This window comes from Sus scrofa, chromosome 14 (genome assembly GCF_054392235.1).
Source record: "Sus scrofa isolate SSC_HxYL_T2T_F1_AM1 chromosome 14, Sscrofa_HxYL_maternal_Yorkshire_Landrace_v2.0, whole genome shotgun sequence".
In the NCBI taxonomy this organism is placed as follows: domain Eukaryota; kingdom Metazoa; phylum Chordata; class Mammalia; order Artiodactyla; family Suidae; genus Sus; species Sus scrofa.
In genome coordinates, this window is record NC_139396.1 from 82,210,785 (window position 1) to 82,229,999 (window position 19,215).

Below are 19,215 nucleotides of genomic sequence, written 5' to 3' on the forward strand. Positions count from 1 at the left end.
GTTGCTGTGGCTGTGGTGTAGGCCGGTGGCTACAGCTCCGATTAGACCCCAAGCCTGGGAACCTCCATATGCCGTGGGAGAGGCCCTAGAAAAGGCAAAAAGACAAAAAAACAAAAAAACACCTTTAGGAATTCCTGTTGGAGTTCAGCGGGTTAAGAACCAACATAGTGTCTGTGAAGATCCAGAGTTACTGTGGCTGCAGCATAGGCCAGCAGCTGCAGCTCCAATTCAACCCCTATGCTGGAAACTTCCATATGCTGCACATGCAGCCCTAAAAAGAAAAAATAAAATAAAAGATACCTTTAATCAAAGAGCTCAATAAAAGGGCTGAAAAAGACCCTGTCATTTTGAAATGAGCAGGGCTGTTGTTTCCAAGAGGAATATGAGCACATTTCAAGAGCAGTATTGCTGCCCTAGGTTTAAGCAGAATCAGTGTTGCATCTTAGATATAAACCCGGGTGCTGAATTCAGGGGATGCAGCAGGTGTCTTCTGTGATTATTTCTCAGTGTCACATGCCTATGACATGATTGCAGAGGGGCCTGGGCAGCTCCCCCTCCCCTGAGGGCTTCCTCCTGACCATCCCCAAGAAAGCACCCACAGGAAACAGGGAAGATCAAAATCTGTGCATTAACTTTTCCCAAGTGTTCTGCAGGGCACCTCTGTCATCAGGTAAGTCTAGGAATTGCTGCACTTCAGTCCCCTTGCAAGTGCGTTACAGGTATTAGCATGCTAAATGTCCTGAGAAGTCCTACAACACAGGAATCTGTTTCTAAGCTGTTTCTAAGGCTGGATTTCTCAAATATATTTGACCATACAGATTCTATTTTTTCTTTTTTCTTTTTTGGCTGCACCTGCATACAGAGGTTCCTGGGGCAGGGATTGAACCTGCACCACAGCGACCTGAGCTGCAGCAATGACAGTGCTAGAAACCTAGCCCTCTGAGCCACCAGGGAACTCCTGGTGTTTGCTTTTGTTGTTATTGTTGTTTTTCAGACAGATTCTTTTTTTTTTTTTCATGCATAAAATGCCCTGTGGAGCTAGTGTTTCACAGAACGTCAAATTAAAATTCCTATTTTATGACAAGACAAGAAAAATGTAAGCATAGAATTTTTCTCTACTCAGTTGGGTCCCCCTCCCTCCCCTTTAGTGTGTGTTGTGCATCTTTTTCACCAGACCTGTCAGGAGATAACATTCCTTCTTAATCTTGCAAGGGTTGACCATTGCTCAGATAACTCCTTAGGTGGTATCCTTCCTTCTTAATTCTGTGAGGGCTCACAATAACCCACGCCTTGCTTTATACACTGGATTGTTGTCATTTGACGTACAACCCTTTGTCTCAAAAACTATATAACTGCATTTTGACCTCTAGCAGGCAGAATAGTCCTCAGAGCTTTCTGAAAGACTTTCTCCAGGTTATAATCCTCAGATTGGCTTGAATAAAATAGTCCATTTCTTTCTTAGATTGACTGTGGCTTAATTTTTTTTGTCCACAGGACACAGTTGAGAAATATTGCCTAGGCCCATTTCCAAGTTTCTTTTTGGCCATCAGCTTCAGACCCTTCTCCTACCAAAACTTTCTCACAGGATCACTCTGAAGTCTGGCATTGAGCTGTGTTTTTATGTGTTATTAATGCTCCCAGGCTCTAGCGTGGCCCTGAGGAGCAGGGCAGGCTCCCAGACCAAACGCTGGGGTCAAGAGAATGCCTGGATGCCATCCCCTCTGCAGCAAAGTCCTGCACAGACCCTGCGGGTCAGGGGAGTCTGGCATCATCCAGGGAGGGGTCAGAACAAGGCCAGCTGATCAGGTATGTTCAAAGGGCACAGCCCAGGCTCTTTTGGAAATGGGAGAAATTAGCAGGAATATGGAAGGATGGAGGGCCTGGCTAGCCACGTGGATTGCCAGCCAGTGGTGAGGAGGCCAGATCAGTTCCCATAGAAGGCCTCGGGGACTCAGGTGACCTCTAACAACCTGGACGGCAGACACTGGCTGACTCTAGATTCATACCCCCATTAGAGAGGCAGTTTTACCTAAGACGGTCTTTGTCCTGACCTTCCTTGGTTCAGGGATCAGCAGAACAAAGCTGATAGGCAGAAAGTGTCATTCAGACACCTGGGAGGGGATTGGGGCCAAGCTGAAGGGACAACTGTCCTGACTTAGGAAAAATAGCAAATTGAGAGGCTAGGACCCTGCCTGGCAGGCAAAGGCACCATGAATTCTTAATACCAATAAAGAAGTCAGGAAATTAAGGCAAGAAAGGGAAGGGCATATGGGAGCCGTGTACAGTTGTGCAGGTCATGCACTGTGCAAGGGTGGCTGCCCAAGGGGGTGGCAGGGGCTGAGATCTAAACCACGTTCCATTTGCAGAATAGGGATCCCCACGTGGGACTGTGCACACTTTACTAACTCATGTAAAATAAGAACGAGGCCTTGATGGGATGCCAGGCCTTAGCTTGTGAAGAGTGGTGGCCTGGCTGGGGCACTTTGCACACTTGTTGTATAGACTTTAGGCATACCTTGGGAAATTAACTGAGACTACAGGCAAATCCAAAGCTAAAGCTGGTGAGGGCTGCCAGGCAAACAAGACCCAGAGGAAAGGTCCCATGTGTGGTCCGTCCAGGTAAAGCAAACTGGCCTCTTCAAACAGCACCTCTTTGAAAGCTTCAAGCCCTCCTCCCCGCTCCCATGGGCGCTCCTTCACAGGAGTTAAAGGCATGGTTCTGACCTCAACGTCTGACCATGTATGAACTCTTCTCTATTTTTAATAGAGAAGCAGGAGCCAAGAATCTCAGGAAGGCTTTATAGCCAGACTGAGGAATGGGGCTGGAAATGCAGCCCCTTCCACTAACAGTGCAGCAGCCTTGCTCAGATGTCTGCTGGCTGAGGCAGCCCTGAGCAGCCACTGTTGTTAGCCACTGTGAACCTTGGGTTTACGGTCAAGTACATCATTTCAAACAGGATTCCTCCTGCCACTCAAATTACCTTGATTGGCATCATTACAAGTGTATGGTTTCCCATGTGGATCTTCTAATCTGGTCACCAGTCTGTTTTAATCTTCCCAAATTAGCTCAAGTTTGCACTCCTTGCCTCTACCAGCTGCTCTTTAAACCTTACGTCTTGTACCATTTTTAATGGATTACTATACCATCCACATCACAGAGAAAATAAATGTCACCAGAAATGAGCATCTGGGGACTTTCTACCCAGTAATGGGCTGTGATGTTGTGATATAATAAGAAACACATATTTTGGTCTTTGTCCCTGGCTCCTGTCCAGAGCTCCTAAAACCCTTGTAATCTCCTAAGGAATAAAAGCAACAAGAGCACTTTTATTATAATATTTGGAGTGGAGTGTAAAGGTGAAAGAGCATGTTTTGTTATTTGTAACAAGCCCCTTTCAACCACACCTGAGTTTATGTTAATGAGGTGATTTTTGCCTGTCTCTGAGGCTAGAGGACCATTTGCCAGGGTAACCAACCATGTGATTAGAGGGTTAGAACTTTTAGCCCCACCCCTCATTCCTAGGAAAGGGAGAGGGGCTGGAGGTTGAACTGATCACTGATATCTGGCAATTTAATCAATCATGCTATGTCATGAAGCCACCGTAAAGACCCTAACTAAAGGAGTTCAGGGAGCTTCCAGGTTCCTGGCTCCCCCTGAGGTGTTGGGAGAGTGGTATACCTGGAGATGATGTGGAAGCTGTGTACCTCAACTCCCAGACTTTCCCTGTGCGTCTCTCCCATTGGCTGTTCCTGAGTTTATATATTATTATATATGTTCCTGAGCCTTTATAATACATAAAATACGAAAGTGTTTCCCTGAGCTCTGTGAGCTGTTCTAGCAAATTATTGAACCCAAGAAGGAATTTTGGGAGCCCTGATTTATAGCTTGTAGGCCAGAAGCACAGGTCACAACCTGAGACTCTGGTGTCTAAAGTTGGGGTGGTGGTGAATATATATAGTGTGGGACTGAGCCCTTAACCTGTGGGGTCTGTGCTAACTCCATGTAATTAGTGTAAGACTTGTCCAATGTAAGGAACCTCCCACCCCAAAACATACACACAGTGTCAGATATATTGTGAGAGTATGGAAAACAATTGTTTTTTCTTTTACTTGCAGACTTTAGCTCTAATCGTGTTTTATCCTTTGCTCACTCTCTCTTGCTTGCAGAAGGAAATATCTCTTCTGGCAGAAAGAAAATGTTTCCTTTGATTCTGTCTAAGCTATGCTCTTACCCCATCTCTCTCTTTCTCTCTTTCTCTCCCTCTCACTCTCCCTCTCTCTCTCACTGTAAAATTTCTTAAAGAATATCACAGACTTCTGCTTCATCCCATGATAGAATACAGGGACAGTATTTACCCTCATGCCTTAAGCAAAATGTCATAGAAAACTGGACAAAATTCCTTTTCAAACCTTAGACAGTAGGCAGTACATGATTGATATTGCTTAGAGAAGTGAAGCAAACAAGATAAGCCCTTCGGTTGCTCCAGCTTAGTGTTCGGAGACAATTTTCAGGCTGTACTACAGGGAATGGTTCCCACATAGTCTGGTGATCATGCTGAGTTCAGGATAAAAAGATCAGAACTGGGGGAGGTGGGAGGCAAGGTGACTAGAATACGTGAGACAGAATATTAAAGAAAAAGAGCCTTACAGAGAAAGTATTCTGGATATCTGTAGAAAGAACCACTCGAGTGTCTAGACGAATACTGATCTGCCCATTGTGAAAGGAATTACCTGAATCTGGGGAAAGAACCCTGCAAACAGAAGTCTAAACAGTCTTAGAGCTCATGTGTGGATAAGAATAATTTGTGTTTCCACCATCCAGACAGACTTTGTAATACACAGCACACCAGGTACCATCCTCAGAAAGATACTGCCTTAGTAGTTGTGATAAATTAGACCTAGACTAAAGACTGCTTGAGACCTGCCCTAAGAAAGCTTAACAGCAAGACATATAAGTAGCAAAGATATACCAAGGAACTTAACATTCTTCTATAACTAAGTTCTACACTTTTTAAAAGAACACACAAAAATATAGCATCCCCAAAATGTAAAAATCACACTGTCCACTATCCAACCAAAAATCACTAGGCATGCAAAAAGGAAGAAAATATGAATTGGGAAGAAATCAGTAGAAAAGACCTAGAAATGACAGAAATTAGAGAAGTAGCAAACAAGGATATTAAAAATTATAAACATGCTCATTGTTCAAGAAAGTACAGGAAAAGACAAACATGATGAGGCAAGAAATGGAAGATATAAAGATACCTGTATGGAACTTCTAAACATGGAGAATACAATATCTGGAATTAAAAAAAAACTAGAATTAACAGTAAATTAGATATAGTAGGAAGACATATTGGTGAATGTAGAGAATGGAAACTCTTCAAAATTGAATACAGAGAGGAAAAAAATTTGGAAAAAAAGAAACAAGAGTATCTGTGATGCGTAAGAAAATATCTAGCAGTCTGATGAACATGTAAGTGTGGTCCCAGCAGGAGTGTAAAAGAGAGAGAGAGGGGGGAAAAAAAAAAAAGAAAGAATGGCCAAAAGTCTTCCAAATTTGATTAAATCTAGAAAGCATAGATTCAAGGGTCTCAACAAAACCTAAGCAGAAGAAACAAAGAAAACTACATGAAGGAACTACATCTCTAAAACCTAGAGATAGAGGGACTTTTTATTGAGCAGTCAAAAGAAAAAGACACAGAGAAAGAAACATAAGAATATCAGAAGAATTCTTACCAGCATGGAATAAAATATTTAAAGAACTGCCAAAAGAAAATTGTCAATCTAGAATTTCATACCCAGGAAAAATAGCTTTCAGAAGTGAAATAGAAATAAAAACTTTTTAGACAAATGAAATCTGAACTATTTATCACCATAACACCTGCAGCAAAAGAAACACTACAGAATATTAATTCTTTCTCAGGGAGAAAATGATACAAGATAGAAATCTGGATCAATTCAAAGGAATGAAGAACACAGAAATATTTGGAAATTAAACAACATATTTCTCAATAGCCCCTGGATCAAAGAAGAAATCACAAGGGGAATTAAAAAATACTTGAACAAAAAATGGAAATATAACACATCAAAATTTGTTGGTTTTAGTTAAAGCAGAGCTTAGAGGGAAATTTGTAGAATTATATGCTTACATGATATAGATAGTTCCAAAAATTAATGAACTAGGCTTCCTTCTGAACAGTCTAAAAAAGGAAGAGCAAATTAAGGCCAAGGTAATCAGAACAAAGGAAATAGTAAAGATAAAAAAAAAAAAAAAGAAATGAGGAGTTCCCGTCATGGCTCAGGGGAAACAAATTTAACTAACATCCATGAGAATGCAGGTTCAATCCCTGGCCTTGCTCAGTGGGTTAAGGATTCAGCATTGCTGAGAACTGTGGTGTAGGTCACAGATGTGGCTCGGATCTTGAGTTGCTATGGCTGTGGTGTAGGCCAGCAACTACAGTTCCAATTTGACCCCTGGCCTGGGAACCTCCATGTGCCATGGGTGTGGCCCGAAAAAAAGACCCCCCCCAAAATCTAAAAAAAAAAAACAAATGAGTAAAATGAAAATATAACAATAGAGCATAGGTGGTGAGACCAAAACATAATTCTGTGAGATCTATAAAATTTATAACCCCCTGAGCCTGATTGATAAATAAGATATAAAAAAATAAGAAAAGATAAGTAAAAAAGAGAAAAGGCACAAATTACTAATATTAGGAATGAGAGAGGAGCAGTATTCCAGATTCTACAAACATGCAGATATAAAGGAATAGTATAAATAATTACATGAATAAATTCAACCAATTAAATAAATTGGGCAAAGTCCTTGAAAAACACAAACCTAACTTAAAAAGAAATAAGTTCAATAACCTATACATATTAGCAAAATTAAATTTATAGTTTAAACCTTCCTAAGAATAAACAAATTTACAGTGAAGAAATCTAAAAAACACTATCTCAGCTAGGTGATCAAAGTTAGTATCAATAGTAATAAGTTATGTTAATAGCATGTGCCCTAAATATGTGGTGAGAATGCTACTTTACCTCTGAGGTCTTCCTCCTGGAAAGTCATCATCCCAATCTAATAAGGGAAAAACATAAAACAAGCCCCAATTTAAGGATGTTCTATAAAAAAGTTCCTTGACCAGTACTCCTCAAAACCTTCAAGATCATTAAAAAGAAGGAAAGTCTTAGAAACTGTCACAGCTAACAAGATCCTAAAGTGACATGATGACTAGAAATATGGTGCCCTAGATAGGATTTTAGAACAATAAAAAAAAAGGACATTAGGTAAAATTTTTTGAAATATGAATAAAGTATGGACTTGAGTTAATTACAAAAAATAATTTAGTATTGTATCAATATTAGCTAACAATTATGGTAAATGTACCATATTAATGCAAAATGTTAATGATAAGATAAATTTGACATGGAGTATATGGAAACTGTACTATCTTCATAGATTTTCTGTAAATCAAAAACCATTCTGAAATTAAAAGTGTACAAAAAAAAAAGAACACCTTACAAAGAACCCCAGGCCCAGTGGCCTTCACTGGTGAATTCTACTAAACATTTAGAAAAAGAATAATACCAATTCTATACAAACTCTCCAAGAAAATAAAAGAGGAAGGAACATTTTCCAACTCATTCAGTAAAGCCAATGTTGTCCTGATAACAAAACCATACAAAGACATTACAAGGGAAAAAATTGCAGATTAATATCTTTCAGGAACATATGAAAAAGTTCCTAGCAAAAGTTTAGCAAATAAAATCTAGAAATATAGCAGAGTTCCCTTGTGGTGAAGTGGGTTAAAGATCTGACATTGTCACTGCTGTGGCTTGAGTCACTTCTGTGGTGTTGGTTTGACCCCTGGCCCAGGAACTTCCACATGCTGTTGGCATGGCCAAAAAGAAAAAAAAAATCTAGTAATATAATCCATAATACAACATCACCAAGTAGGGTTTAATGCCAGGCATGCAAAGTTTGGTTAAAATGTGAAAATCAATGGAATTCACCACATTAACAGATTTAAAAAGAAAAAATCATATGCTCATTTCAACAGATGCTGAAAAAACATTTCACAAAATTTAGGAACCATTTATGATTTTGAGAAACTCGGCAATAATGGAATGGAATGGAATAGAATTTCTTCAACTTGATACATCTAACAACTATACTTAGTGATAAAAAATAGAATGCTTCACCACAAAGATCTACAGCAAGACAGGAATATCTGCTCTGGCTTTTTCCATTTCACTTTGTACTGGAGGTGCTCATTGATTAAGTCCAGAAAAAGAAGTCAAATGCATAGAAGTCAGAAGCAAAGAAATAAGACTGATCATATTTACAGATGATGGGACATGTTTATACATGTATAAAATACCAATGAGTTTACCAAAATGGTAGCTGAACTATTGATGAGTTTAGAAATATTGACATACAAAAATCAATTGTATTTTATATACTAGCAATGAATGGTTAAGTTTAAATATAACACCATTTATAATTACAAAAAAAACATTTAGTGATGTATTTCAGAAACATGTACAAGATCTGTACACTGAAGACTACAAAATAGTGTTGAGAAAAATTAGAGATCTAAATAAATGGAGAGATATATCACTTTCATGAATTTGAAGACTCAGTATTTTTTAATGTCACTTTCCCCAAAATTGATTTATAGACTTAGAGAATTCTCATCAAAATCACAGCTGTCGGAGTTCCCATCGTGGCGCAGTCGTTAACGAATCCGACTAGGAACCATGAGGTTGCGGGTTCAGTCCCTGCCCTTGCTCAGTGGGTTAACGATCTGGTGTTGCCGTGAGCTGTGGTGTAGGTTGCAGACTCGGCTCGGATCCCGAGTTGCTGTGGCTCTGGCGTAGGCCGGTGGCTACAGCTCCGATTCAACCCCTAGCCTGGGAACCTCCATATGCCGAGGGAGCGGCCAAGAAATAGCAACAACAACAACAACAACAACAAAACAACAACAAAAAAGACAAAAGACCAAAAGAAAAAAAATCACAGCTGTCTCATTGGGTAAACATTGCCAAGTCATACCTAAAATTTACATGTAAATGCAAACTATCTAGAATAGCCAAAACAATTTTGGACAATAAGAATCAAGTTGGAATACTCATAATACCTGATTTTAAGGTTTACAATTAAAAACACATTATTCAAGAGAATATGACATTTGAGAGTGGGGGGGATTAAGATGGTGAAATAGAAGGATTGGAGCTCAACTTCTCTCCTAAAAACAGCAAAATTTACAACCAAATGCTGAGCAATCTTCAACCAAATGGACTGGAAACTTTCAAAGAGATATCCTACTCCAGAAGACAAAGAGGAGGCCACATCAAGAGGAAGGAGGGGTGATTATGCAATATAAGCAACCCCATACCTCCCAGGTGGGAAGCCCCACACACTGGAAAGTAGCTGGTTCACAGAGACTCACCTATAGGAGTGAGAGTTCTGAGCCCCACATCAAACTCCCACATATGGGGATCTGGCACTGGGATAAAGAGTACCCAGAGCATCTGGCATTGAAGGCCAATGGGGCTTACACACCGGAGCATCACAGGACTGGGGTAAAAGGAGACCTGATTCTTTTTTTTTTCTTTCTTTCTTTTTTTTTTTTTTTTTGTCTTTTTGCCATTTCTTGGGCTGCTCCCACAGCATATGGAGGTTCCCAGGCTAGGGGTTGAATTGGAGCTGTAGCTGCTGGCCTACACCAGAGCCACAGCAATGCAGGATCTGAGCCACGTCTGCATCCTACACTACAGCTCATGGCAACGCCAGATCCTTAACCCACTGAGCGAGGCCAGGGATTGAACCCGCAACCTCATGGTTCCTAGTCAGATTCGTTAACCACTGAGCCATGACGGGAATTACAGGAGACCCCATTCTTAAAAGGTACACACAGACTTTCACGTGCACTGGGTCCCAGGGCAAAGCAAAGTCTCCATAGGAATCTGGGTCAAACCTGACTGCAGTTCTTGGAAGATCTCCTGGGAAAACAGGGGTGAATGTGGCTTGTTGTGGGGGAAGAACATTGAAGGCAAAGGTCTTGGGAATATTCATCAGCATGCCTTTCTCTGGAGGTGGCCATTTTGGGAATATCTGGCCCCACCCATCAGCACTGAGAAGCCCCAGGACAAAAAATAATCCAGGTGGGATCAGAGCCCTGCCCCTCAGTAAATAGGATGCCTAAAGACACCCCCCCCCCCACCTCTAATCTCACCCAGAGACAAAGCCCCACCCACCAGAGGGATAGGCATCAGCCCCACCTACCAGTGGGCAGCCATCAGTCCCTCCCATCAGAAAGCCTACAGCAAGGCCCATATCAAATTCAGCCACAAGGGGGGCAGACACCAGAAGTAAGAGAGGCTACAATTCTATTATGTGTAAAAAGGTTACCACACTAAAAACCTATAAAAATAAAAAGACAGAGAACTATAACTCAGATGAGGGAGAAAGAAAAAACCCCAGAAAATCAGCTAAGTGATCAGAAGATTCTCATCCTCCAGGAAAATGACTGTTGATGCTGAAGATGATGCAAGATATTAGAAATAAACTGGAGGCAAAGATGGATAACTTACAAGAAACACTGAGCAAAGAGATACAAGATATAAAACTTAAGCAAGAAGAGATGCAAAATACAATAACTGAAATAAAAAATTCTTTAGAAGAAGCCAACAGCAGAATACAGGAGGCAGAAGAATGAATAAGTGAGATGGAGGACAAATTAGTGGAAATTATGGATGTGGAACAGAAAAGAGAAAAAAGATTGAAAACAAATGAAGAGAGTCTCAGAGAATGCTGGGACAATGATAAACACATCAACATCCATATTACAGGGGTGCCAGAAGGAGAAGAGAGAGAGAAAGGGACAGAAAAATTATTCGAAGAGATAATAGCCAAAAACTTCCCTAACATAGGAAAGGAACCACTCACTCAAATCCAGGATGCACAGTGAATACCATATAAAATAAACCCAAGGAGGAATACCCTGAGACACATATTAATCAAACTGACCAAAATTAAAGACAAAGAGAAAATATTGAAAGCAGCTAGGGAAAAGAATCAAATAACATACAAGGGAACCCCAATAAGGTTATCAGCAGATTTTTCAACAGAAACTCTGCAGGCCAGAAGAGAGTGGCATGGTATACTTAACATGATGAAAGGAAAAAAAGTCTCCAACCAAGATTACTTTACCCAGCAAAGCTCTCATTCAGATTTGAAGAAGAGAACATGACATTTGTATTTTCATAAACATATACATCAACAGGACAGGATGTCAGCAAGAATGGCAGAGTAAGAACCTCCAAAATTCTTCTCTTCCATAAGGGCAATGAGACCCCTGGGAAAATGTGTCAGATTCAACATTTTCTTATCTCTGGAAATTAACCAAATACTGGCAGCAAACTAGGGAGTCTTTATTCAAAACAATAGCTGAATCTCTGTAAAAACACAAGCTTTGTGGTGTTTTAATTCACCCAATTTCCATGCCCATTTCCCCAGCTCTGCAGTAGCTTTGAAAACAAATAGTCCACTATCACTGTGAAAGTCAGTTGCCTGGCAGCCACTAGTGAGGGCAGAATGAGGTTGGAGCTCTTTTGAAGCCCCATTTCCAGAGAATCACCATTATTTGACCTATATGGTGGTTCCCTGAAAGAGGCCACTCACAAAATTTTCTTTCATTTGACATGATTAGGAGCTTGTCCAGTGCCAAAACATTTTTCCAGGGATGCTTGTTGAAAACAGTCAGAAGTAACGGTTTAATGCCACAGCTATCTGAAGCAGTGGTTCAGCATTTGGGGCAAAGAATAAGTTCCTCCAAAGCTTAAAATAAAAGCCAGGTAGTGAGATGTCCACAGAAAGCTTCAAAAAGCTCTGACATATTCCTGGGACTCTAGAAGGTTGCATGCCATATAGGGCTATATGCAAGCTCAGAGCTCTAAGCATCCTCAGGGGAAACCTGAGAAGGGTCTCTGCTCTCACCTCTCGCTGACCTTGAGGTCAGCTGTGTAAAAGCAGCTAGTAAAGGCCAAAGCAGAAATGTACACTGCCTGGCTGAGTGTTGAATGTATTCCCCAACATACACACAGAGCCCCAAAGCAAAGGCAGGGAGGTGTACTGGTTCTAGGCATTTAGGCAATTGTTGATGAGCTGACCTCTAAGCTAACTAAGCAGATTCCAGAAGCCACACATGATGAAAAAGTACAGACTCAACAGAATTAGTTCAGAAAAGTCACTAAAAAAATAATAAAAAAATGAAATAAACCCTAGAGTAAGAGAGATTCTGCCTTCCAGAAATGCCACATTATATTATCTCAAAAATGGTATTGAGAGATACAAAGATAAAAGAAAGTATGGCTCATGCATGAAAGAAAAATAAATCAACAGGAAACTATGTCTGATAGAGTCCAGACTTTGGACTTACTAGAGAAGACTTTAAGCCAGATATTTTGAATATGTTCAAAGCACTAAAGGTATTATTGTATAAAGAACTAAAGTATGAGAAAAATGTTTCAACAAAAAAAGAATAGTAATGAGATAAAATTATGTATGTATATATCTAGTATAATTGTATACATATATATACACAAATAGAAATTAGAAATTCTAGAATCAGAGTATAATACTTGAAATGAAGGGCTAGGTGGGCTCAACAGCAAATTTTAGCAGGAAAAGAATCAGCAAACCTGAAAATAGTTTCATGAGATTATTCAGTCTGAGGAAGAGAAAGAAAAATGAATGAAAAAAAATGAACAGCACCTCAAAGATTTGTGGGATACTATCAAACATGCCAACATATACATAATGGAAGTTCTGAAAAGAGAGAGAGCAATGGGCAGAAGGAATATTTGAAGAAATACGGCTGAAAACTTCCCAAAATCAATGCAAAACATTAATCTACATACTCAATAAGCTCAACAAACTTCAAGTAGGATAAATTAAAGAGATCCATACTTGGGCAGATCATCATTACACCACTGAAAGTCAAAGATGAAGAGAGAACCATGAAAGCAGCCAAACCGAGCAACTCAATGGTAAGAAACCTCACAAAGATGAACAGTGTACTTCATATCAGAGACTATGGAAGCCAGAAGGCAGTGGGTTTGCATAGTCAGTGTACTAAAAGAAAAAGATTAACAATTAAGAATTATATATCCAGCAAAGTAATCCTTCAAAAATAAAGGAAAAATTAAGATATTCTCATATAACAAAACCTGAGGGAATTTCTTTCTAGTCAATTTTTCCTACAAGAACTACTGGAGGGAGTATTTCAGGCTGAAATAAAAGGATAATAAACAGTGGTTCAAATCAACATGAAGATACAAAGAGCTCCAGTAAAGGTAACTATGTAGGTAAATAGAAAAGATTGCATAGGGGTTCCTGTAGTGGCTCAGTGATAATGAACCCAACCAGTATCCAGGAGGATGTGGGTTTGATCCCTGGCCTCACTAAGTGGGTTAAGGATCTGGCACTGCCATGAGCTGTGGTATAGTTTGCAGACATGGTTCTGATCTGGTGTTGCTGTGGTTGAGGCATAAGCAAGCAGCTGAAGCTCTGATTCAACTCCTAGCCTAGGAACTTTCATGTGCTGCAGGTGCAGCCCTAAAAAACAAACAAAAAAAGAAAAGACTGTATAATTTTTTTTTTTTTTTGGTCTTTTTAGGGCCGCACCTGAGGTACATGGAGGTTCCCAGGCTAGGGGTCCAATCGGAGCTGTAGCCACCGGGCTACACCAGAGCCACAGCAATGCAGGATCCAAGCGTGTCTTCAACCTACACTACAGCTCATGGCAACACCAGATCCTTAACCCACTGAGTGAGGCCAGGGATCAAATTCACATCCTCATGGATGCTAGTCAGGTTCATTAACTGCTGGGCCACGACGGGAATGCCAATGTATTTTTTTGTTTCTAATTTGTTTTTTACCCTCTTAACTGATTTAAAATACCACTGCAAATATCAATGATTATATCAAAGGGGGAAAAAAAAAGATACCAGAAAGACAACCATATGTGTGTAGTGAATTAATTTTTGACAAAGATATAAATTCAATGGGGAGTGGATTAACAAATAACAGAACATCACATAAAAATGAATCTTAGGAGTTCTTGTCATGGCTCAGTAGTTAATGAATCCAACTAGGAACCATGAGGTTGTAGGTTCGATCCCTGGCCTTGCTCAGTGTGTTAAGGATCCGGCATTGCTGTGAGCTGCGGTGTGGGTCGCAGACACGGCTCCAATCAGGTGCTGCTGTGGCTGTGGTACGGGCTAGCGGCTACAGCTCCGATTCGACTCCTAGCCTGGGAACCTCCATATGCTGCAGGAGTGGCCCAAGAAATGGCAAAAGGACAAAAAAAAAAAAAAAAAAAAAAGAATCTTAGACCATATTCAAAATTAAATCAAACTGCATAATAAACCTAAACTTAAGGTATAAAATTGCAGAGGAATCTCCTAGAAGGAAAAATAGGAAAAAACTTATAATTTCTATAAAGCAAATTTTCTTCTTAAAAAATAATAAACCATAAAGAATAAATTTATATATTGAGTATCATCATAATTAAAGATTTTGCTATTTTTAAAATGCTGATAAGGAAATGAAAAGGCAATCCATAGCCTGGGAAAGAATATTTGTAAACAAATATCTGATAAAGAATTTAAATCTAGAATAGGCAAAGAACTTTTACAACTCAAAAATAAGAAAACAAAGAACCAGAGTTCCCGTCATGGCTCAGTGGTTAACGAATCCAACAAGGAACCATGAGGTTGTGGGTTCAATCCCTGGCCTCGATCAGTGGGTTAAGGATCCAGCATTGTCATGAGCTGGGGTGTAGGTCACAGATGGGGCTTGGATCCTGTGTTCCTGTGGCTGTGGTGTAGGCTGGTGGCCACAGCTCTGGTTAGACCCCTAGCCTGGGAACCTCCATATGTTGCTGGTGCGGCCCTAGAAAAAAGACCAAAAAAACCCCCCAAAAAACAGAAAACAAAGAACCCAATTAAAAAGGTGGTGAAATTTTTATTGACACTCCACCAGGAGTTCCTGTTGTGGCGCAGTGGTTAACGAATCCGACTAGGAACCATGAGGTTGCGGGTTCAATCCCTGGCCTTGCTCAGTAGGTTAAGGATCTGGTGTTGCCATGAGCTATGGTGTAGGTTGCGGACGCGGCTTGGATCCTGCGTTGCTGTGGCTCTGGTGTAGGCCAGCAGCTTCAGCTCCAATTAGACCCCTAGCCTGGGAACCTCCATATGCTGCGGGAGTGGCTCAAGAAATGGGAAAAAGAAAAAAAAAAAAAAAAAAAAAAGACACTCCACCAAATTAGGTATATAAATAAGTGTATGAAAAGATGTTAAATATTACTTATCATTAGGGAAATGCAAATTAAAATCCCAGTTATATTCTACCACATACCCATTAGAAGAGCTGAATTTAAAGAGATTGTTAATATCAAGTTTTGGCAAAGATATGTAGCAACTTTGCCAGAACTTGATTTTTTTTTTTTTTTTTTTTTTTTTTTTTGCTTTTCAGGGCTGCACCTGTGGCATGTGGAAGTTTCCAGGCCAGGGGTCGAACTGGAGCTTCAGGTGCCAGCCTATGACACAGCCACCGCAATGTAGGATCTGAGCTGTGTTGGCAACCTATACCATAGCTCATGGCGGCACTGGATCCTTAACCCACTGATTGAGACCAGGGATTTAACCTGCATCCTCATGGATACTAGGTGGGTTTTTAACCCACTGAGCCACAATAGGAACTCCGCATAGAAATTTTTTACTAGGTATTTATCTAAGAGAAATTTTAAAATATGCCCACGTGTTCTCATATATTTCTAGTAGTTTTATTCATAATAGTCCCAAACTGGTTACAACCAAATGTCCATCAAATGGTAAATGGATCACCCCTTTTGATATATTCGCTCTAGGGAATACTATTCAGCAAGGAAAAGGAGCAAACACCTGGAACACACAACATGGATTTATCTCAAGAGCATTAAGCTAAGTGGAGAAAACCAGACAAAAACACATGATTCCATTTACATGAGATTCTAGAAAAGACCAAACTATTGTGACAGAAAATACATCAGTCAGTGTTGGTAGGGACCTGGGGTGGAACAGACAATTGACTGAAAAGAGCACAAGGGACCTATTTAGGATAATGAAATTGTTCTGTTAACCTGATTATGATGGCAGTTATACAGCTACAGTCAGCCCTTCATACCCATAGGTTCTGCACCCTTGGATTAAACCAACCATGGGTGGAAAACATTGGGGGAAAAAATTCCAGAAAGCTCCAGAGAACAAAACTTGAATTTTCTGTACGCAGGGCAACTACTTACATATCATTTACATTGTATTTACAATTATTTACATAGTATTTGCATTGTGTTTACAATGATTTACATAGTATTTACATTGTATTTACAATGATTTACATAACATTTACCTTGTATTAGGTATTATAAGTCATCTAGAGATGATTTAAAGTATACAGAGGAGGGAGCTCCCATTGTGGGCTCAGTGGGTTAAAAACTCAACATTGCCTCTGTGAGGAGGTAGGTTTGATCCCTGACCTCACTCAGTGGGTTAAGGATCTGGCATTGCTGTGGCTGTGGCATAGGTGGGCAGCTGCAGCTCCAGTTTGGCCCCTAGCCTGGGAACTTCTATATGCTGCAGGTGTGGCCCTAAAAAGAAAAAGAATAAAAAAGATAAAGTATAGGAAGGATTGTATAGGTTATGTGCTAATACCACACCATTTTCTATAAGGGACTTGAGCATCTGTGGATTTTAGTACCTGCAGTGTGGGGGGGTAGGATCTGGAACCAATTCTATGTGGAACAGTCATCAAAATTACACTTAAAATTGGTGAGTTTGGTTATAAAATTATACCTCAACAAGGGTGACTTTCACACACACACACACACACACACACACACACAGAATGGTCCCGTCTCGGGGCCTTACACTTGAAGTTGAAGTTCACTCTGGATGCACTGCTCTGCACAAGTATTTGTGTGACCTACTCCCTCGCTGGACAAGGATCACCTGTCCTAGGGGCCTTCTCTGAGCCCACTACTAAAAATAGCACCACTACTAAAAATAGTATCACTACTTTATCATTATCTATTCCTTTACCCTGTATTATTTTCTTTGTAGCACTTGTCACTATTTAAAATACTTTAATAAAATTCTGGAGTTCCCGTGGTGGCACAGTGGTTAACGAATCCGACTAGGAACCATGAGGTTGTGGGTTCGGTCCCTGCCCTTGCTCAGTGGGTTAACGATCCGGCGTTGCCGTGAGCTGTGGTGTAGGTTGCAGACGCGGCTCGGATCCCACGTTGCTGTGGCTCTGGCGTAGGCCGGCAGCTACAGCTCCGATTCAACCCCTAGCCTGGGAACCTCCATATGCCGCGGGGCGGCCCAAGAAATAGCAAAAAGACAAAAAAAAAAAAAAAAAAAAAAAAAAGCATAAAATACTTTAATAAAATTCTAAAAAACATACCTCAAGTAACACCAGCCCTGTTTCACCTTCACCTCCCCATCACAGTGCAGCATATACAGCCCACCTTTCTACTGAGACTTTTCCATGTTCAGCATCTTCTCTAACTTCAGTCAAGGCCAGATTTGCCTTGCTGCAACATCTCATATCTTCAATCTCTCACTTCTTCTCCATGTGTGTTGTCTGCTGGCTCAAAGTACTCCTCCCTCCTGAACTGCTCTCAGCTTTCTGGTTTTTCCCTTTCGGTTTTCTTTCTAAGTCTCTCCTCCTTGGCCCCTTAAAGGTTGGCCTCTACCTGGACATTGCTCCTTTCGGTTCTCTGCTCTCTTTCCTAAATGCTGGGCAGGAGTTACCCCACCCCCTCCCGGGATCGCATCCACCACTTCCAAATATAACAACCCAGACCCAACCCAGTCTTGGCAACCCAGGTGTCTTAAATTGGGATACGAAGAAAACCTTAAGAAAGGAGTTTCAGTTTGCTTTAGTTTAGACCCAATATATACCATACAACTAGCAGGAATGAAATATCTGATTCATCTAGAAATACATGATTTTTTTTTTTTTTTTTTTTTTTTTTTTTTTTTTTTTTTTTTTTTTTTTGCTGTACCCCCAGCATATGGAAGTTCCTGGGCCAGGGATCAAACCTGTACCACAGCAGAGACCCCAGCTGCTGCAGTGACAATGCTGGATCCTTAACCCGCTGTACTACTAGAAAACTCCTACAAACACATGATTACAGTAAAAATCAAATAAATGTCAGTATTACAACTCCAATGAAAGTTTATAGTCACTACCCTCCAATGGAATCCAGTCTAAAGCCTACAGCCACAAGGTGAGACCTCCACCTCCATTATATGATAGCATTAAGGACCCCTGCGATCCTAACCTGTTCCTATTGCAACTCCATCCCTTCTTCCCCTGAGCCCTTGGCACGTGCGCGGAGCTGATCCTGAGGCAACTCACTCACTGGGACCTTTTTGCAGACCAGCAAGCCTCCCATTGCTGTCCAGACTTCTTTTGGTTCCAGGATGCTTTTAAGCCAGAGACCCACCTCATAAGGCAATGCGCCTGCCACCCTACATGAATCAGAGGAGCATGTCACCATGAATTTAAGAAAATAAAACCGCTGCCACAGTAAAATGGATTTCATGGTCACAGTGGTGTTCATAAAACACCTCTCCTCAGCTTCTTAAGTATAGACATTAATAATTTATTGTTTTTTCAGTCATAACACTAAGATTTGCTGAAACAGGGAGAAAGCCCACAGTAAGGTGAAGCCTACATCTTCCCCCATTTTCATGGCAGCAGAACTAATGCCTCTTCTGCACCTTTAAGATACTTCTCTGTGCAGTCTCTTCAGTTAGTACCCATCTCCTCCCTGGCTGACCAGGATGAAAGCCCCAGTTCTGAAAAGTTTAGCAATGGAAAAAGATTTCGGTATTTGCATTGACATAAAGTTTATTTACTTGTTTGTTTATATTTTGGCCATGCCCACGGCATTCAGATGTTCCCAAGCCTGGGATGGAACCAGCACCCCAGCAGTGACAGTGATGGGTCTTTAACCCACTGAGCTGCCAGAGAACTCCTAACTTATTTATTCAAAATGTTTTCAGGATTTCTGGTTATGGCTCAGTGGAAACAAATCTGACTAGTATCCATGAGGATGCAAGTTTGATCCCTGGCCTCGCTCAGTGGGTTAA

At 40.6% G+C, this 19,215-nt stretch overlaps 1 protein-coding gene across 14 annotated transcripts in view; it reads right to left on the minus strand.

The window, feature by feature from the left end:
* Window positions 1–19,215, minus strand: part of URB2 (URB2 ribosome biogenesis homolog) — a 107,832-nt gene that overhangs the window by 15,987 nt on the left and 72,630 nt on the right. For 6 of the 14 annotated variants that reach the window (XR_014827845.1, XR_014827852.1, XR_014827844.1 and 3 more), the window contains one exon: window positions 7,048–7,084. The exons of the other annotated variants lie outside the window; for them this stretch is intronic. Coding sequence is in view for 1 of the 6 variants with exons in the window: in XM_084996851.1 (XP_084852977.1) it covers window positions 7,048–7,084 (37 nt within the window). In the remaining 5 variants the exon portion in view is untranslated. The remainder of the gene's footprint in view (window positions 1–7,047; window positions 7,085–19,215) is intronic. 14 annotated transcript variants of the gene reach the window in all.